The sequence below is a fragment of the Anolis sagrei genome, chromosome 1 (assembly GCF_037176765.1).
Source record: "Anolis sagrei isolate rAnoSag1 chromosome 1, rAnoSag1.mat, whole genome shotgun sequence".
NCBI lineage: Eukaryota > Metazoa > Chordata > Lepidosauria > Squamata > Dactyloidae > Anolis > Anolis sagrei.
The window spans coordinates 244,910,065-244,931,657 of record NC_090021.1 but is presented as its reverse complement, the minus strand read 5'-3'; the positions used below and the strand labels follow the sequence as shown (position 1 = coordinate 244,931,657).

Below are 21,593 nucleotides of genomic sequence, written 5' to 3'. Positions count from 1 at the left end.
CTTACTGCCTGGGGTTATCGTTTGCTGGGAGGTGATTAGCTGGCCCTGACTGTTTCTTGTCTGGAATTCCCCTGTTTTTGAATGTTCTTTATTTACTGTTATGATTTTATAGTTTTTAAACACTGTAGCCAGATTTTGTTCATTTTCATGATTTCTTCCTTTCTGTTGAAATTGTCCACATGCTTGGGGATTTCAGTGGCTTTTCTGTGTAGTCTGACATGGTGGTTGTTAGAGTGGTCCAGCATTTCTGTGTCCTCAAATAATATGCTGTGTTCAGGTTGGTTCATCAAGTGCTTTGCTTGATGAACCAACTCAGTGTATGTATGCTTGGTCACTATGCCCAGCCTCATGCACAGAGGAAGAACTGTTTAAAGCTACAGACAGTGTAGTTGCTGTTGCCCATTTTTGGTCTAAATCTATTATCAGCTTGTGATCCCTTTATTTTATCAGTTTTAATCGTATCTATTTATGTAATGCTTTTGACATGAAATAAATAAAACCTGAACTTTGGCAAAGTTCTCTAGGGCAAAGAAGGGGACCTTTGGCCTCACCATTCTACCCCAAAGCAAGATGATGCCAGGCTCTGCTGGTGGGGGCCCTTAACACATGTAAAGTTGGATTAATTTGTAAACGTTCAATGAAACTGTGACCTATCCCCCTATCTTTACTCTTGATTGAGGAGTAATAGCCCTGATCAAATCATGGCCAGCATGTATTGGAAAATTTCCTTCCTCCTCATTTCACTGGCCTGATTGCATTAAAAAGAAAGATTAATTCAATCAGTGAGCTTCAAGGTGAATCACTGCGAAATGTTGGGAAGTCCCAAAGGGGCTGACATTCTCCAGTCCCAATACAACTGAATTATAGGTTTGTTGTGAGGTTTCCCAGCTGTATGGCCATGTTCCAGAAGCATTCTCTCCTGGCGTTTTGCTTGCATCGATGGCTGGAATCCTCAGAAGTTGTGAGGTCAGTTGGAAACTAGGAAAAGGTGGTTTATATATCAGTGGAATGTCCAGGGTGGGGAAAAGAACTCTTGTCTGTTTGAGGCAGGTGTGAATGTTGCGACTGGCCATCTCGATTAGCATTTAATGGCCTAGTAGTTTCATGCTCTGGCTTCTTACTGTCTGGGGAATTGTTTGTGGGGAGGTGACCTGGCCCTGATGGTTTCTTGACTAGAATTCCCATTTTTGAGTGATTAAGCAACTAGATTAAGGGGTATGAAAACTAGGAAAATGGGGTTTATGTATCAGTGGAATATCCAGGGTGGGAGAAAGAACTCTTGTCTGTTTGAGGCAGGTGTGAATGTTGTGATTGGCCACCTTGATTGGCATTGAATTGCCTAGCAGTTTCAAGGTCTGGCTTCTTACTGCCTGGGGGAATCCTTTGTGGGGAGGTGATGAGCTAGCCCTGGTGGTTTCTTGTCGGGAATTCCCCTGTTTTTGAGCAAACAGATTAAAGGGTATTCATATATAGAGAGAGGGGGGGGGGCAGTGGCTCTCAATCTGTAGGTCCCCAGATGTTTTGGCCTTCAACTCCCAGAAATCCTACCAACTGCTAAACTGGCTGGGATTTCTGGAACTTGTAGGACAAAACACCTGGGGACCCTCAGGTTGAGAACCACTGAGATAGATATATATATATATATATATATATATATATATAGAGAGAGAGAGAGAGAGAGAGAGAGAACCCCTTAATCTATTTGCTTAATCTGTTTTTTTTTCTCTCTTTCGGGTATTGCAGGATTTCAGATATTTTGCCCTTCCAGGGAAGCCCAAACTAAAAATCCCACCCTCCAGATTCCCCTTTCTTTTCTCTTTGCCTGTGTATGTCTGTGGAGGGGGCGGGAGGGAGATTTTCTGCATGAAGCAATACCCAAAACCCATGAAACCACTTCCCACCCCCTTTCCAAATGGGAGTCTCAGGAGAACATTTTTTTAAAGGGGGGGGGGGGAGAGAAAAAGAAAAAAAAGAGGGAGGAGGTTGAGGGAGGGAGGCGAAGGAGAGGGGTTAGATAACCCCTGCAATTTTATTGGCTGGATTACCTTGATAGTTAGAAGTTTGAGCATGCCCATTGGATGGGTGTATAAAAGAAGGGACAGTGAGCGCTCTCCGCCTGTCTCCTCAGTTGTGGAGCAGTTCATTGAAGCCAGAGCTGCTGAGGCTGCTGCTGCTGCTACCGGGGAGCACCAACCAAGCCGCAGCACCAACCTGGGTGGGAAGCCAGCCTGAGCCAAGGAGGCAGCACCAGCCGAAGGCAAGCCAAGCCGATCCTTCGGGGGCTGCTACTACTGCTGCTCTTGGGGGTCTTTGTGGGTCTTCTTCCGCATGATCCAAAGGGGACTTGCTCAGCCCAACCCAGCCAGCAACATGTCAAGAGAGCAGGAGAAAGCCCACAGGGGGGAATGCAACGGCAGCCACGCCGCCTTGCTCCAAATCTCCACGCAAGAAGTTGAGAGCCCCTCGGGCAGTTCAAAGGTAAGGGGAAAAACAAACCGTCCGGAGGCTGGTTATCTATCTCCTTGGCTTAAAGCAAACGGGAGGCTGGGCAGTGTGGAAGGAGGAGGAGGAGGAGGAGGAGGAGGGGGAGGAGGAGAGGAGCTAGTGGGTCAGCAGCATCACAACAGACCCTCTGCTCTGCCCGCCGCTTGGGTGGCTGGAGCGGTGGTGGGTCCTCCGGGCGCGACCCTCCTCCTCCTCCTCCTTCTCTTCCTCCTCTTTTTCCTCTTCTTCCTTCGCCTTTTCTTTCCCACCTCGCGCGCTCTGGAGTTCACCGAAGGACGCGCGCCGATTTGGGTGAGCAGCGGGGGCTGAACCAAGACGGAGAAAGAGCCAAACAAAGCTCCGAAGTCCACCGGGGTTTGCGGGGAGGGGAAACCCGCTTCGGGGAGTCTTTTTCTGGACTTCCCAAGAGAACCAGGGACGGGAGTCTTCAGCACTCTTTGCGCCGGAGGGGAAGGGCAGGGGAGGATAGGATAGGATAGGATAGGAGGGGGGGGGGAAGGGGAACCCACCCAAAGTTGGAGGCTTGTTTTTCTGCACACCTTTGCCCTCCCCGCTTCTCCTCCTCTCAGCCAGTCGCGGAGAGGAGCGTCCGGCGCAGAGGAGCCTACCGACCCTCCCCTCCCCATGAGCTTGGTTTTTGTATCGATATTTTTCTTTCCTCCCACTTTTGGGGGTTTGCGGAGCAAGTGAGGAAAGGGGGGCTCGCTCTGCACTTCTGAGACGGCGACACTAGAGGGAACCCGAGGGATGGGTCAGAACCCACTCGCTTTTGACTTCTTGCGAGGCTTTGGCAGGTTACGTCTGGCTGGAGAGCGGGGAAAGGAAGGCGGCGCGGTTTCTGGCACAGCGCGCCAAAGCCGGGCAGAGGCTGGGTGGGCGCCTCCGGGGCGTGGGGTCCCCTTTAAAGGCGCCTGGGGGCAGGGGGCACCCCAGAACCCAAGCCTTGGTCCCAGCAGCAAGTCGAAGCTCAGAGCGCCCCAGGTTTTATGAATGGAGTTGATGTCGGGAAATTGCAGGTCCCCTTTTCTCTCTCCAAAAGTATGCCTTTCTTGGTGGTTGTAAGTTTTTCGGGCTGTATGGTCATGTTCCAGAATCATTGTCTCCTGACGTTTCGCCTAACATCTGTGGCAGGCATCCTCAGAGGTTGTGAGGTCCTCATAACCTCTGAGGATGCCTGCCAAAGATGCAGGCGAGACGTCAGGAGAGAATGCTTCTGGAAGATGTGAGGTCCTCACAACCTCTGAGGATGCTGCCATAGGTGCAGGCGAAACGTCAGGAGAGAACGCTTCTGGAACATGTGAGGTCCTCACAACCTCTGAGATTGCCTGCCAAAGATGCAGGCGAAACGTCAGGAGTGAATGCTTCTGGAACATTGCCATACAGTCCGAAAAACTTACAGCAACCCAGTGATTCCGGCCATGAAAGCCTTCAACTATGACTTTCTTCTTTAGTTCTGTATTATCTGAGCGAAGGTGGAAACACCCACCTTCCCAATCCACACACACACACACCCACCCCTCTAAGTAGTTCTTGGAGAGGTCTTAAGGACATTGATAGGTCTGAAGGGAAAGCTAGACGATTGTGAGCTCAGTCTTTAGAAGACTTTTGAAGCTGCAAGGCCATTTAATGTTAATCAAGGTGGCCAATTGCAACATTCACACCTGCCTCAAGCAGACAAGAGTTCTTTCTCCCACCTGGACATTCCACCTCCCAAAAAAGGATTCCCCTAGGCAGCAATCAGCCAGGCTTTGAGGCTGCAAGGCAATTAAATGCTAATCAAGATGGCCAGTTGAAACATTCACACTTGCCTCAAGCAGACAAGAGTTCTTTCTCCAACCCTGGACATTCTACAGATAGATAAACCTCACTTGCCTAGTTTCCAACTGACCGCATAATTTCTAAGGATGCCTACCATAGATATGGGTGAAACATCAGGAGAGAATGCTTCTGGAACATGGCCATACAGCCCAGAAACTCACAGTAACCCAGACTTTTAAAGCCTTTGGAGATTAAGGAGGCAGCAGTCCCAAAAGGGGTTTGGATACTGGGTTTGTCTCTTTCTCTGCCTAAGGATATGCAAAGTCCTGTTCTGGCTGTGGGGGAAAAGCCCCCTCAGTGGACATTCCACAAATATATAAACCCCACTTGCCTAGTTTCCAGCAGACCTCACAACCTCTAAGGATGCCTGACATAGATGTGGGCAAAATGTCAGGAGAGAATGCTCCTGGAACATAGCCATACAGCCTGGAAAACTCTCAACAACCCCAAAATCCCACCATTTGCTTGTTATTGTTATTATTACAAAAGTATTGCCTGCTTTGCTCAAGCTGCTTTGGTGGGAAGAAAAGTTTTGAAAGATTGTTGGATTTGGTGTGAAGAACACACAGTTCTTTTGCCCCGGTGGTTATTAAATCCACTTCTTTGCAAAACATAACAAAACCAAAACCTGTTAGAGCTTTGAGGAATGAAAAGTCAGAAAAGGATGTGGGAGGAAGGGCGGGGGGGGGGGGGGGGAGAGAGAGAGAGAGGCAAAAAAAGGCAGCCAAAAGCTGAGAGTTAACTGTTGGCATAGGGCCTTCAACTTTGTATGGATATTTTATTATTATTATTGCCTTTCTTCTCTTCCAACTACTTTTCCCCCTGGAGGAATTGTTTGGAGAAACTTGGAAAGGTTTTAGCACTGCACTGAGCAGGAGGGATTTGGGGCACACGAGGAGACTGCAGTTTAATCTAAGTGTACCAGCAGATGTGTCTCAACTGCTTTCAGGCAGTAGTATGTTAACTGGATTCCCGACTGGTTGACTCAGAATGCAGACTGTTTAATAAAGAATCGGGGTCTTTAACTGAGGCACTTCTCTGGAGAGAAGGGAAAGATGCTACAAATATATAGGATGGTATTCTCAGCTGCATAGGAATCTTACTTGCACAGTGCTTGCTAGCCTGTGCCAACTACAGAGAAAGTTGTTTGCTTCTCCCTTGAAAGCTGCTCTAGCTGCCTCTGGTACAAGAAGGCTGTATGGAGGAAAGATAGCAGAGGCTCTCCTTCTTGAGGGGAGGCGGGGGGGGGGGGGGAGGATTGCTTTTATGGCTGCCAGAATCTTTACTGCCAGGATCTTTAATGGAAGGATGTACAACTGGAACCTCATTCCTGGCAAAACTTGTTGCTTGCTCAGTCACTTTCTTTCAAGTGAAAAGCTGTTTACCTGTGGTTTCCAGAGAAGGTCATTTACTATAATAACTCTGTTTAACCCGCTGAGTGATCTACAGCAGCCCAGGAAGATGAATGGGACTGTTTTATGGAGCTATCTTTTCTGTCGTGAAAAGCGGCAGGTCTTTACGGTGTGGAGGTTTTCTTAACCCCTCTGTGGAAAAGGGTGTAACAGAGACATTGCCTGCTGAGAGCAGGACTCCAATGTATGCTTCGCCGTGACTTTGTCTCCTTGAAATCCAGGTTGTTGTTGTTTCATGAGTAATGTGGCAGCTTAGACTAGCAGGTTTATTGTGGCAACAGCCGGCTTCATCAGCTGTATACAGTGAGGAGGAGGCTGTGAAGCAAGATCCTTGAAAACAGGCAGATGGTAGTAGAGGCTATTTTGGCCTCCGATGGCTCTGCTAGGTTATGAGGCAGTTGCAGAAAATACATCAAATGCTGGCATGGCAGGGAGGAACCACATACCAATATACAGTAGAGTCTCCCTTATCTAACCTTCGCTCATCCAACATTCTGTATTATCCAATGCAGTCTGCCTCCCGCCTGGATCCACAGCTGTTTCGATACACTCAGATGTTTTGGTGCTAAATTTTTAAATACAGTAATTACTATATAATGTTGCCATGTATTGAACTGCTTTTTCTGTCTATTTGTTGTAAAACATGATGTTTTGGTGCTTGATGTGTAAAATCATAATGTAGTTGACGTTTAATAGGCTTTTCCTTAATCCATCCTCATTATCCAACATTTTCGCTTATCCAACATTCTTCCAGCCTATTTATATTAGATATGTGAGACTCTGCTGTACTGACATACCCTCTTTATTTGAAACTGAGATATGCATACTTTTAACATTATTCGGGTTCTGGAAACAAATCTGGAAGGACACTAGAGAAGAAGTTGCTAACTTGGGGAATTAAAACTGATCAGTCAGCTTTCTGAAGAATGCCTTTTAAATCTCCCCATCCTGGTTTCTGCTAGATGAATTTGGAGAGTCAAGCAGTACTGCTTCCCTTTTTAAAAATTCATTTTTCCAGGATATGAATGTTCATGCAATAGATTATACACTTTGGTGGGGTAAAGTTGTACTGTACTTGATTCACCATGGCAGCGAATACTTCTCTACGACCAATGGGTGGTGACTGTTAATAAAGACTTTAAAGTAGATATCCAGATGTTGAATCTTGCCCCCAAAAATAGTTTCATTACAGCTTTAGCATTTTGAAAGTTTGGATTATGCACCAGAGTAGGTTAACTAAAAGGTAACGGTTTTCCCCTGACATTAAGTCTCGTTGTGTCCAACTCTGTGGGTTGGTGCTCATCTCCATTTCTAAGCCAAAGAGCCAGCATCGTCCATAGACACCTCCAAGGTCATGTGGTTGGCATGACTGCATGAAGTGCCATTACCTTCCCACCAGAGCAGTACCTATAAATCTACTCACATTTGTATGTTTTCAAACTGCAGTGCTGGCAGAAGCTGGGGCTAACAGCAGGAGCTCATTCTTCTCCCCAAATTTGAACCGCCAACCTGCAGTGGGTTAAACTGTTTTGCTAATAAATCCCCTTTGAGAACTGAAGGTACAGGACCTGGTGCTTGAAGACAGTGTTAAAAAACAAAGGACAGTTTGGGAGAAAAACATCTCAAATAATTATATGACAAAGCAGATTAGTGGCATTCAACTTTGTTTTTACATTATATCTGTGTATGTGGAAAGAACAGAGATTGGAAAAATTACTTTTTCAAATGACAGCTCCGGCCAACATTATTGGCACTTGGAAAAGCAACTTTCCCAAGCCCTGAATGATCTGAGCAATGAAAGACCAAGCTACATAGGGCTGAATGAAAACTCTGTAGTAACAACCTTATTTGATGCTGTTCCAATTCTGAATAAGCTTAGATTTGAAGAACCATCTATTTCAGGCATTTTGTGTTGGTTCTGAGCCCATCCAACTTAGAAACAGCATTTTAACACCTGGAAGTTTTAAAAAAGGCTTTTCCCTTCTGTCTTTTTTGAAAGGACATTTATAAGCCCCTTCAGTCAATCTTTCAAGTAACTTTACAAAACTTTAAAAAGCTATTATTTATTTAGAGAAATGTAAGTGATTTAACTGATCTTAGAAGCTTTGAAATCACTTAGGTTTAGGGGTGTGAAGGTATTGCATGTGAATCTCCATATAGTTATTTTCCTGTCATTTAATTTGCATGCATTAGAGCAGGCACTATCTAGAAGAGGCATTATTTACTAATAGGCAATAAAGAAGGATAGATGCTTCTTCTAAGATACTGCTTTCTGGCTCTGTATTTTTGAAAACTACACAGTTTTAAAAATTGGCCTCAAGTGACAGGTGAAATAGGCTTTCTGTCTATATTTTCTGCAAATATATATCACACTGACCTGTAAGAGGGGCGCACATGCATAATTTGTTCCAGTTTGCAGAAATTTCTATGCCAAGTTCCCTGAAGGCAACTCTTGCTTGAGCTTGGAAATGTTTTTAAAAACCAAAAACTTGCAACTTCCAGTAATCATTCTAGTTGATGAATGTTTAGTGTTCCAGAAGAAGTACCCCCCTCCCAATCTGATTTTGCTCATTACAGGTGACCCCTCAAGTGACTGGCATTTGAGATTAATAGTGCAACTACACTGTAGACTTATTGCAGTTTGATGCCACCTCAACAGCCTTGGCTCAATGCTATTGAATCCTGGGAATTGTAGTTGTGTAACTCACCAGCAATCTTTGATAGAGAAGATGAAAGGCCTTCTAAAACTATGACTCATGATTTCATAACATTGAACCAGGGCAATTAAAGTAGTTTGAAAATGCAATAATTTGCAGAGTAGATGCACCATTAGTGTACTAATCCCATTGTGGGTCTTGCCTGTTGAGTGTGTGGCTAGCAGTGTTGTTATGCTTTGGGTCTCAGTCCAGAGAGAAAATGGGGTACAAATAAATATCCTCCTCAAGGAAATGGTAGCAGAAGCAGTGATTATTTACTTCCCAGCAACAATGTATTGTTGTAGTCCAAGGTATTTTGACAGAGATTTTGCCTTGAGCAGTTAAAATCCATTAGCTTTACAAAAGACTTGCTCTGCTAGAGAGGAAAACAGACAAAGAGATATATAGAAACATAACTGCCTGCATTTTGGGTTCTCCCTGTGGGTATTGTTATCAAGACTTTGTGATCAGATATACAGAACTGACCAAGACACTGCTGGGGGCTATCTTGTGAATTCTTCAATACCACCTACTTTAACAAGACAGTATAATTGTCTTCCAAATGTAGAACATGGCAACATCAGCAATCTCTGTCCATATGCTCCTGTCTTTACCTCGCCATATCTAGTACATATGAATACTTGGTTTTTCGACCAGTACAATGTGTGCAGAATCTTGAGCTTTTCCAGAGGAAAGGGTATTTATGGAGATTATGATTTTTCATGTTATCAAAACATTCAACTTTCCTGAATAATAGTTCTAACTGCAAAAGTAAATGGAAAAACTTGCATAGGTGTAATTTCACCTTTCATCAGTCTCCAAGATCTGTTGCCTGTGTGTAGGTGTGTATAAATCCACAATGTAGAAATCCCTAAAACAAGCCAGCGTTGGCAAATCACGATCAAATTTTAGCTTTATCAATTTTATCAAGTTGATTACCATGAGATTCCAAGACTCTTGGTGGTGGCAGGTCATTTCATGTCAATCACATGGGGAATCCTCTCTGAGTTGTAGCCCAAACCACTGAATCCAAACTGTGAAATTATGTCTGAAAAGAGACAGTCTTGAGTAGCCAGTTAAAGTTGGGACCAAAACCCAGAATGTTTTGTTTAGAGTCAATGTGTTATAATGTTTAGAGTGTTGAACTGGGAATTGGAATATTCTCCACCCAGCAACCCATAAAACTTGCAGTGTGGGTGTGTCAGTTTTCTCACTCCCCAATCTGGCCTACTTTACAGGACTGTTGTGAAATCAATATCTTTCAGATTTCTATGAGACAACTATATGCCCTTCCTTGAACACAGCTGAAGGAAAGGTGGAACATAACATAACATAACTGAGAAGCAAAGTAATAGAAAGATCCCTTGAAATTTCCAGAACAGCTATGGGATTAGACATGGGGAGCAGAGGTGGGAGCTGAAGGAACCCATTGGATCCTAACGTATGTTATGGCAGAGGGCGCAGTGACTGACTGCAGATAGGCCCATGGCCACACTGTCTGTTAAGATAACTACTAAGGTTTTCTTATCTCTTCTGCTCCATTGTCTCTAGCGTCCAATGTACATAGGGCATGCAAAGACACAAGCTTTTTTGGTTGTTTGCAGAGGATTCATCTGGGGATGACAAAGAGCAAGGAGGTCAGTGCTAGGTAGTAAACAAGTATTTTCTACCTCCCTTGCTCTTCTTCAGCCGGTTTCCAATTACGGTGACGATGAGGCAAAACCCGTGGAGTGGGGGACACCTCAAGGTGAACATTGCCACTGAGTGAGCAGTATCTGAAAAGGGCAGCATTTGAGTGGAGAAGAGAGATCACAGGTTTGAATTGTACTCTGGTTCACACTGACATCCATTTGGGTGTGGGTTTAGGTTACACATACCATTGTTCCTTTTGCAACGCATTTATTGCAGGATGCTTCCAATATGCTTTTCCTGTCTCAACCTACTAACAGAATAATAATGTAAATGGACATTCTTTTTCTTCCTTGCCCTTGGGGGGAAAAGAGGGGAGTATTTTTTGTGTGGAGAGTGATAGAGATCATGATGTATTTTTTGACTCCTCAATTGTACGAGACTACGTATTTTCTAGTCTCATAGAAATCTGAAAGATATTGATTTTTCCCACCACAGAATGATGGAGAATTGAGGTTACATCACCACTGTTGATTAAATGTGTGCATGTTTCTCTCTGAAACTCCTCATGCATTGACTTGGGTAAGAGATCTATTCTGCTGAGGGTTGGAATAACTGGAATCAGTGAAAGAGAGGGATCTAGTTATTGCAGTGAGTGATTTTCTGGTGGCCTCCAGAAGTTTTGGTTTAAACTCCCATCATACCTGTTCATTGTATTGGTTCCAGCTGATGGGACTTGTAGTACAAAACACCTGGAGAGCATCAAGTTGGAGAAGAGTGTTCTTTTGGCTGTTGTTCCTTCTCTTCCCACTGTTTTTTCTCTTTGAAAAAAGAAGGTATCAAATTTTACTTTAGAGGCAGATAAGGAAAAATCATACTAGCAGAACATCTTTAATGGTTGTACTTGATAGTGGTAGACTTAATTTGCTGTCACATCTCTCTTCCTTCATCACATTCATTTAAGAAGATGGGAAATGTTCAGAATTCAATTAGTTTTTTTACAGTATTGGCAAAACATTGCTGTTCTATTGGTAGGATGTGTGTATGCGTACTTGTTTCTATTTGCATTGTTGGCAGAAAAGGGCTTTTTAAACAGACACATCACTGACAGTTGCCGTGACTTCACAGGGTGAGGGAGGATATTTTTGGAGCAGGTAGAGGAGTAGATCTTATCAGTGAAGGAGGGGGATTTGAAGAAATTATGAACCTCAGACACATATTCCCAGATTTGAGGCCTCTTAAAAATAGGCAAACATGCTCATTTAGTCAAGAGCTTGTCATACATAAAAATTAAGCAATCCCTTGTGAGAAATTGACTGTGACCAGGATTGATGACAAAGTTAAACCAATTGCCTGAAGCTTGCCATCAGGCAGACATTAACTAGTTGGGGGTTGGGACTGTCAGTTGTCCTTAAACCTCATAGGTAAAGGTAATAACATGCTGTGTCTGTACACCTCTGCTGTCCAGAAAACTGAGCTGTCATTGCACAGGAAGCTCAGCAATTACTTTGTTAGATTTACTTTGTTTTGTCTGTAGTATGATGGGTAGTGTTAAGGAAATGTTGTGGGATCTTTTATACACTTGGAATTTGCTTTGCCACTGTGCAACTTTGAATGATTTATGGGAGGTCCAGGTAAAGCACTTGAAAAATATTATTGTCATTGCTTCTCAGCTGTGGTGAACTACTTGTATGTTCTCCCTCTGCCACTTGCAGGATTTGGATTCAGCACAAATTGGCATGAACATACGAAAAAGTGACATTTTCGGGCAGAAGTTGTCCCCAAAGCTAGGCTCGATCTGTACTTCTTTGAGAACCTATATGTTTTGCTCTACAGGGAAAATAAAAGCACACTTTTTAATCAGAAGGAAACTAGCAGAAGAAGGATATACAAAAATACAATGGCTTCTATATTGTTGCTGATTGTGCTGAATTGATGCTGACTGTGGATCTCCTATGATATTCTTGTCTAGCTCTAAGCTAGACTGTGGAAATATGGAAGAGGTGAACTCAATGGCTTGCATCCAGTATCATCCTGGAATCTCCTTTCTTCTGTAGCCTTTGGAAATCAGCTTCAAAGGTGTTATCATCCCTCTAGAATAGAAGGTTTTGAAAGGTGCTCGGAAAGACAACAGCAGTGATCTGGTGAGATCGTTCCCTTCATAATTCCATTGATGGAAGCTGTTCCATTATTCAATCTTGTTCAGCCTGAGCAAGTCAATTCACATTAGGCCAGGTGAGGCAACATATTTGGGATTTATGAAAAGTAAATAAATGGTTAATTGTTAATTCATTTTAGTTTTGGGGCCAAGTAGATGGAGACAGATAAAGAAATAAAGAAAACCCAATGTATGAAAAGAATTTGCTTCAGCTGCTGGGTACCATGAATTTGGGGCTATGGGTATCAATCAACTGCTATTTCCAAATACTAAACATCTTCACCAACCCTGAAGTTAAAGAACATAAAATCTAATATTTATTAGGAGAGTGGAAAACCATAAAGGAAGAGAGGGATAGTGGGAATTCCGATATTTGAGAACACAACAAAATGTTAAAACAGTATCTTGCTACATTGTGGTTGCTTCTTGCTTTTGTTGTTAGATCTAGTGTGTGAATTAAAAATGCAGTCTTTTCCTCCAAAATAATAATACTGTGCTCTTCAAATCAGTCTAATTGTCATTCAAAAACCTATGCGCTTTGAGCAAAGATGATGTTTTCATTCACTTGTTATAATAAGTGACTACAGGTTGATGCATAAACAGAATGAGTTTGTGTGCTCTATATATGTTTTCTTCTGCTGTGTCTGAGACCATAAGGGGCTGCTGGGTATGTAGGAAAAATATTTCAAGTGAATATTCTGAAACAGCTCTTGGTTCAAATCCAAGTTAGAGTATTTGTTTTAAACTTGAAACCAGAGTGTTTTGGATCATTGATATACTTTTCCTGCCCATTAAAGCAAGTATCCCCCCTTGGGTGTTGTGAGACTACTCTCTGCCTTAAAAAGTCAGGTTACTTCTACCACTGGGGACTGAACATACTATAAATTACTGGAAAGCTGGTAATCCAGGATTGGTAGTATGGATTAATGGATAGAAAGCTGGCCTTGGACTCTGTCTGGGGTCATATTAGAAAGCTTGGGGCTAAGCCAGGAATAGATTGAACTAGATCATGGGTAGAATTCAATCCAACTCTACAAAAGGTCACCCTGTCTGTCTTGTGCTGTTGTGACAACCATGTATTAGTCAGCCTTCCAGTGTTGTAACATTTTCTTTTAAAACTTTGTTAGCTCTGATTTAAAATTATCACAAATAAGAGTCTAGAACTAAGACTGCAATATGTAATCAATTTATAGGGTAGATCAAACAAAATTAATTAACTGAATCAGAAGTTGACCCCAATTGATCAAGCAACAGGTGCTAAACTTTGTATACATAAACATGGTCTCTAAAGGAATTTACCAGTTCTTCAGGAAATTCTATAATATGCTTCCCCTATGGACCTTCATGTATAAATCCACCCACTGTCTATCTTATACATAATACTGATCCACATGCCACACACACACCCCAGGAAGGGTAATGGCAGAGACCTCTCCTATTGACCATTCTGGAGGTAATGCCTTCTCAGAGGTCAGCTTGGAAGCTATTACCATGTGGTAATCTGAATCTTCTCCTTTGATCATCTAGCCCACATTTAAAACTCCAGGCCCATGGGCCAAATGTGGCCCACCTCATCATTCTATGTGGTCTGCAAGGCTTTCAATGCCAGGGTGACATAAATACATTTATACAGCTTTACAATTACATATGGCCCTTTGGAGGCAAAATAAGGCTAATATGACCCTCACTGAAAATGTGTTTGACATCTCTGATCTAGCTCATCTTAAGTTGCCAGTTGTCAAAATAATAAAGAAAAAAAAATAATGTTCAATTATTTTTGAATCTGTGTCTTGTAGGCACCGAAAATGTGCACCTCCAGACGGATCCTGCTTCTTGCGCTCACCTTCCTTGCATACACCATCGATTCTGTCTCTTCACATGGCCCTGCTGAAACTCTCTGTGGTGGAGAATTAGTGGACACCTTGCAGTTTGTTTGTGGGGACAGAGGTTTTTACTTCAGTAAGTATTGTATTACACCGTGTTTTTTCTGGCTGGAAATGCATGCCTTTATGGGATTGAAGAGAAAAGATGCACCCAGGAATAATGAAACTTTACATTTATTTGGTGCATTACAAGGAGCCCCTGATGGTGCAGTGGGTTAAACCACTGAGCTGCTGAACTTGCTGACCAAAAGGTCATCTGTTCAAATCTGGGGAGCGGGGTGAGCTCCAGCTGTTGGCCCCAGCTTTTGCCAACCTAGCTGTTCGAAAACATTCAAATGTGAGTAGATCATTAGGTACCACTCTGGGGGAAGGTAACGGTGTGCAAGACCTGAGCAGAGCTGTTGAAAATAGGGTGATTAGGGTTGCCATAAGGGTTTCATCTTCCATAATATCAACTTTAGCACAATATCTAAATGACAAGGTAGCTACAATCTGACACAATTTCATCTGTGGTTTCCACGCCGATCAGAGATTTTTGTGGGCTTGCACTAAATTCTTTTATTAATACATCTAAAATCGATGAAAGGTAAATGCTCTACATAGTAAAATAGACTCCCCATTGCCATTCTTGAAAAAGCACCATTCAGTTTTGCAGTGAAAATATTGGTAATTAAGAAGACAGAAATTTTCCTATCTGATGACAAAGTCCTTCAACTTCAGTTTCATATTAACAATATATCTGCTAGATCACAAGACATTTGTCCCTAGAGGGGTAACAGTACTACTTTGAACATCAATGCATCACATTTCTTAATTGCATCTGGCTCTGTAACCACTATGGGCGATAATTTGTTTTTGCCATGATACTGTAGGTGAGATACTAATTTACCCAAGGTCATTGTAAAACAGTTATTTTTTAGTCACATGCACACAGTTTAAACATTTTAAATAAGGAATTCTTGATTCTCTGTATTTTATTATTGGAAATGACATCAAGAACAATTGGTAAGAGAGTAGGCACAATTATCACAGAGTCTAAGGCAGGCATGGACATACTTTGGCCCACCAGATTTTTAGAACTTCTGGCTGTTAGGAATTATGGGAGTTGAAGTCCAAACACCTGGAGGGCCAAATAATAATAATAATAATAAACCTTTATTTATATCCCACTACCATCTCCCACAGGACTCGGTGTGGCTTACAAGAGGCCGAGCCCAAATACATCAATAAAACAACAATGCAACAATAAATGAACTCATAAACAAAGCAAAAACAATAACAATAATATCACGATGCATTTAAAAACCTGTGGCAGGGCCAAATGTAATGGTTAAAATTTTAAAAAATGCTGGGCATGTCCAAGTGAAATAGGATAGATATTTTAGGGATAGGTAGGCATTCACCCAAAGTTCACCCATGCCTGGTTTTAAGGGATGTGACATCATTAGAATTGCATCCTAGAAGTACATGGATTGTAGTCTACCTTTTGATTTCTAAAAAGTGGTATGTCTGAGGTCAACGTTCCTCCAAAACACAAACCCTTTCCTCTTAATGTTTGTGGAGATCGTTTTACATATTTTCAAAGACACCACCCATTAGATTCATTTGTGCCAAGGCAGAGGCCTGGGACTCAAAACAAATCCTGACTAGTGGGGTATCATTCATATTGTTAACTTTAACGATTTAAATTACAAGAAACTTTGGTCAGGGTACAAAAAGTTACAGAATCCTGGTCTGTGAGGTTCAAGCTTAAGGGAATGCATGGAATGTTTTAATTTAGCACACAAGAAAATGCCAAACTTCCTCTTCCATAACCAGAAAAGAAGCATCTTCTGTGTAGCATGAAAAGCTGTGCAACTAATTGTCATGTCACATCTGGCATTCCAAGATGCCATGGCCTTGTTTTCCATGTTGTAGGTGGTCTGAAGTCTCTCCTGAAAACATTTTTTTAAGCAGGGAAGTTGCTTTTTAGGCTCTGTAATCTACAGCTCAGTCCCAAACCACTAAAGGTCAGGACCCTAGCAGAGACAATTCATCATAGCCCTATTGAAGTCAGACTTTCTGCTAAGCCTTAAAGAGCAGTGGCTCTCTGATGTTTCAAGGGATATTTCTTATTTGATAGTGGGTGGGAAAACCTGGTGGCTGCCCTGAAAAAATGGAGATGTCTCACTAAAAATGCTTCTGTATAGGAAGCCATTAATCAACAACAAACTCAGTTCACCCCACCTCCCATGTCTTAGCATTATATTCAGAAAATGGTGAAGTTTAGAGTGATGTTACAGAAAGAACATTTTCTGTTACTTTTATTTCAAAAGCTGCTATAGGCAAGAGATCCAGGACCATGTTAGGCTTTTAAGTGCATGTGGGAAAGTGATTGAGGCTTAAAAAAACTTTATTGCTACTCTGAGTTTGTGTTGAAAAGATAAACAGAATCCCCCCTCTTAAATATAGGTAAATGAGCCTTGCATCCTCCTTCATGTTGAAGGAGAAAGGAGAAAGAGAGAGAAGGAGAAAAGGCGTCTGACTTCTGTAAACAACAGCTCCTGTTTCTTCCTTTCCAACAGCTGATAAGAATTTAGCTCTTTCCAGCCACTTATGCTGACAAAGCACATTCTCTCTCTCTCTCAATTTCTGCACCCATCAGAATCATACTAGGAAAAAAAGGGGGGAGTAAAACTATTTTGGGGGGAGGGGTTTGGAACAATGGCCGCTGCTGCCCAGCCATCTGACAAAGGCTCTCTTGTTGGTGCCCACATTCCTCTGACGGGGGAGAGGAAGGATTGTTTACACCCAGAGTCGTCTTCCGCTTGATTTGGTGCTTGATTGATCAGACAGAAGTGGTGGTTAGGGGTGTGTGAGGAAAAGGGGCATAGACTTTGAAGGATCTTACAATGATCCAGAAGTGTGGCACATAAGCCTCTACACTCTGCAACATGCATTTTCCCTTCCCTCTTCTTCTTGTCATGCATACACATACACTCCTTCTTTGATATCCACATGTGGATTGGTACTGTGAGCTCAGACATTGTTATAAGAATTGCAAGGTAGTTGCAGTTCCTGTTTAGGGAGAATAAAAAAAGGAAAATTATTATGGAAGAGGAACTCAGGCTAGCCACATGCCTTGTTTTTTGCCCTTTGTGCAAGCTAGCAAGTGTGTATGCGTAGAGGCTGTATACCTAATTAAACATGACCCCCTGGCCCTTTCCTTGAGAAAAAGTTCAAATGATTGCTTGACCATATGGACTGATGGTGACTGATAAAGCTTACTGCTGAGTTTAGGCAGGCCTGAACACTAAGGGTACTTCCAGACAGGCCCCAAAATACGGGTTCTGTTGGGCTTTTACCAGAGGCATTCAAACAAAGCCTCTGGTAAAAGCAAATTAATTTGGGACAAAACAGGTAAACCCTGCTTTGTCCCAAATTAATTAGATACCTGGTAAGATCTGGATGCTTTACCAGGTGTGGAGCCAGAGTGGATTGGGTCAGGGGAACATGTCACACACAGCTCTCTTGGCTTTTCAGGCTCCATCCCTTCCTGAACCCCTTAAAAGAAGAAAAAACATACCAGGCTACCATTAAGGTACTCCTGGAGTCCTCCTGGCATGTAGAAATGATGCACCATGGGGCCGGAAGGGGGCGAGGAGCGATTTTCCTCCTTGCCTCTCCCGCCTCCTGGCATGTTATTTCTACATGCCAAGAGGACTCCAGGAGTACCTTAATGGTGGCCTGGTAAGATTTTTTTCTTCTTTCCAGGGTTGTTTTTGGGGAGGGGGTTGGAGTGGCCCCATACCATCCCAATAGTTACTGGGATGGCATGATGACCCTCCCCCCACCAAGGAAAGTTTGGGTTTTGGGGATGGTGTGTAGATTTACACTCACACTGAAGTGGCCTTTGAAACCTGCTTTGGCGCAGGTTGAAGCCACGTCTGGAAGCGCCCTGAGATCTCCTGGAAAGGACGAGAATAGGAAAGTTTGATGAGGAAACTCCTCTTAATAACCAATTAAATACATTCAAAATGAGATGACAAAATAAAGATTGCAGAGGACATGCAACTATTTTTCAATAAAACTTGGTGCATGATGAATTCTGGCTTTGAACAAAGATACTCCCATTCAAATCTCTTCTTGATAGCCAAGTAGTTTTAAAACAGGTTTGGAAAACCTTTGACTCTCCAAACTCTTTGGCCTCCAAGTTCCATTATCTCTATCTAGAATGGCCAGTGGTGAATGTGGGAGATGTAACGTAAACCTTCTGGTGACAATTTTTTTCTTGTCCAGAAATCCACTATCCCACCTGTCCCTCTCTGTAATATGGGGATGATTACCAATAAAGCAGTTATTACCTAGCATATGGGTCAGTTGTGAAGATTATTGAATTAAATTGCGGTTACATGAATTACAGACCAGGGCTCCTAGACCTTTGAGTTTTGTGTAAAAGAGGAACTTCCAGCCATTTTCCCCATCTTACATCAAGCTGTACCTTCTAAAATTCTCTCTTCCCCACAGTCACAAAGTCCTGGAGCCCTGCCCTCTTTTTCAAGGTCTGCCCAATGTATGTTATATCCTTTGAACACGTGGAAGTGTTCTGTTAAACCTTATTATTGCTGGGTGCTCCTGCCACTGTCTATGTTTGGCAAGCCAAGTGCTTGAGAGTGAAGCCAAATCTGTATGATTCTTTGGCAAAGCTACTGGGAAAATGCATTGTTTATTGGAATGAACGTTCTGGCTAAACAGGGTCACCACTTTGGACTCTGCTTTTAAACTAGAAATGCACTATATTTCCATCATTGTGTCCAGAGGTAGCTTTCAGGCTGGAATACCCTAAGAATAATCAAATTGAAAGAGACCAGAAGGGCCATCCAACACAACTCCCTGCGATGCAGGAATACACAAAGTACTCTTGCCTCTGTTTAAAAGCCTCCAAAGAAGGTGAACCTTGTTCACTTGGATTCTTTTTTTCTGATAAAAAAATGATATGTTGTGGATATATTTATGTAGTGTATTAGCCAGACAGATTTATCAATTTGTTTAATTTGATAATTGAGACCTTTCCTAGAAACTGCTTGATCAGCAGCTGTCAACAGCAGCAGTCTATGGCCCTTCTACACTGCCATATAAAATCCAGATTATCTGATTTGATAATCTGGATTATATGGCAGTGTAGAAGGTGCCTATATTACTGCTTTAAAAAACTCCAGCCTTCTGGAGAAAAGTTGGGATATGTCTAAGCAAACTTTCATCCTTAAATCAGTTCTGTGTTAAGCATACTTCTCCTCATGACTGTTGTGCCCAGAGAAATGAACAAGCACTCAAAGGATGGAGCAGAGCTAATATGATGGAGCTTGAGAACACTGCCTCAGAACTAGTGATAAATCCTTAATAATGGATAAGTAAATAAACCTAAATAATCATTAGTAATTGGTGCTTGGCATACCAAAAGTAGCAGTTGGGTGTAGGATTGAATTAAATTTCCATTACCCATTGGTGAATCTAGGAGCTGTAATCGTGGTCTCCCTCACCCCCTGGCCTCATACCTTAAATGATTAAGATTTGTTATGTGCAGAATAATTGTGCATTTCCACCCTAACTTAAATATATTTCTCTATTGACAGGTCGGCCTGTGGGCAGAAACAGAGGAAGGCTTAACCGTGGCATTGTGGAGGAGTGCTGCTTCCGGAGTTGTGATCTTAATCTGTTGGAAACCTACTGTGCAAAATCAGTCAAATCAGAACGGGACCTCTCATCAACTTCACTTGTTGTCTTACCAGCACTCAACAAGGTAAGTGAAGATACTATCTGTCCTGCCTCCCCATGCCATAGTCACGATTCCATGGTCACTGAACATGTTCCATCTTCATTAAGCCATGTGGGGGTGGTCACTGTTTTTCCACTCCAAGAGTTTTGTTTTGGGTTGTTGTTTTATAAAGTTACTGCAAACATAAGCATTTCTCCAAATCTTAGGGTTTGTATGTTCTTAAATGCCCGCTTGCCTGCCTGATGTTATGTTGAAATTGTTGCTTAAGAAGCAACTATTTACAGGAGCTACTGAGGTGCACATTTAATGGTGCATATTTTGTATCATTATTGAGAAAATTAAGGAAGAAGGGTGACCCTTGGCAACTCAGTCAAGCTGCTTTCAGCACAACACAGAAGACTATACATGTATTATAAGCATAAAAATATTGGTCTGAAAGATGGCTAAATAAAGCTAGGGACTAATTTCACTGTAGACAACAACAGGGAATCATGTGGTTCTTTAAATCCTAACATATTTCCTATGACATGAGTTTTATGTCCTGTAGCCCTTGTTGTTTGATGAAGGTGCTATAACAAAAGCGTACACTGTAATAAATTGGTTAGACTAAGGTGCTAATACGCTTTTCTTTATTTGAACCACAAATTTTAAAAAGGCAGTGTTGTTAAAAGTATCTGTCCCACAATGCAGTTTGTTTGTTTTATTTTTTCTAATCATTTGGTATTACATCCAAAGGCTGGCCAGGTTTCTTTAGGATAACTTCAACCAACAGTTATTTTATTTCATTGTCCCCAACTTGTTGGAGTTCACTCCTTCTCTTCCCTCCACATTTTCCTGCAGGATCCCTTTCAAAAACCCTCTCATGCCAAGTACTCAAAATATGACATATGGCAGAAAAAGAGTGCCCAGCGTCTGCAGAGAGGAGTCCCCAACATCCACCGTGCCCACAGATATCGATGGCAGGCTGAGGGACTCCAGGAGTCTGAAGAATCCAAGATCCATCGTCCTTTGATGGTCCTGCCAACTCAAAAGCCTCTTGTTGTGCAAACCACCTCAGAAACATCAGTCAGCCAGAAGTGAACTGTGAAGAACAGTCTGCAAAATGGATTCTTAATATTATTATTAATATTAATATTATTTTTCTGGTCTCATGGGAGACCTTTCCCAGTCCTGGCCTTACCCCTTTTCTCTCTCCAAAACCAAGGTAGAGAAGAGGGAGGGCAAGTGCCCTTTCATACTGAGGAGCAACAGAAAGAGGGCACCGTAACACCAAACAACTGACATAGAATGGGATTACAACATTGGCAGTGGCAGCAACAGCAGCAGCATTTCTGTGGCATTGTCTTTACTATTTTTGTTAAGAAAAGATCTTTTGGTTTTCTTCTTTCCCTGCCCAGTATTTTTTTTTTGGCCTTTACTTAAAAAGGACAGTTAAGGCACTTGAACTGTTCAGGCCACTGCCTTTTAGTCCATATGCCGACCAATGAAGACAGAGCAAGAGAAGATAAATGACACTGGGAGAAGCCCAATTTGTGTCTATATTGACAATAAAACTGAAAGGGGTGTGTGACATCTGAGACTTTTAAATTCTGGCCTTGTTTCCATCCCATTACATTGTCAAAAAGTCTGAATTAGTCTACAGTATGTGTTTTTGAGGGGTTCTTTTTAAAAATTTCTTTGCACGTTTTTAAAAGCCAGAGAAAGAAATGAGAAGGCCCACTACCTTATTTTTAATTA

At 42.3% G+C, this 21,593-nt stretch overlaps 1 protein-coding gene across 1 annotated transcript; it reads left to right on the top strand.

Moving 5' to 3' along the window:
• Positions 1-2,102: 2,102 nt before the first annotated feature.
• On the top strand, positions 2,103-21,348 carry IGF2 (insulin like growth factor 2). The gene is made up of 4 exons (XM_060768519.2): positions 2,103-2,478; positions 14,015-14,177; positions 19,714-19,880; positions 20,697-21,348. The coding sequence occupies exons 1-4, from the start codon at positions 2,329-2,331 to the stop codon at positions 20,934-20,936; spliced, it is 720 nt and encodes a 239-aa protein (XP_060624502.1). The 5' UTR covers positions 2,103-2,328; the 3' UTR covers positions 20,937-21,348.
• Positions 21,349-21,593: the final 245 nt, after the last annotated feature.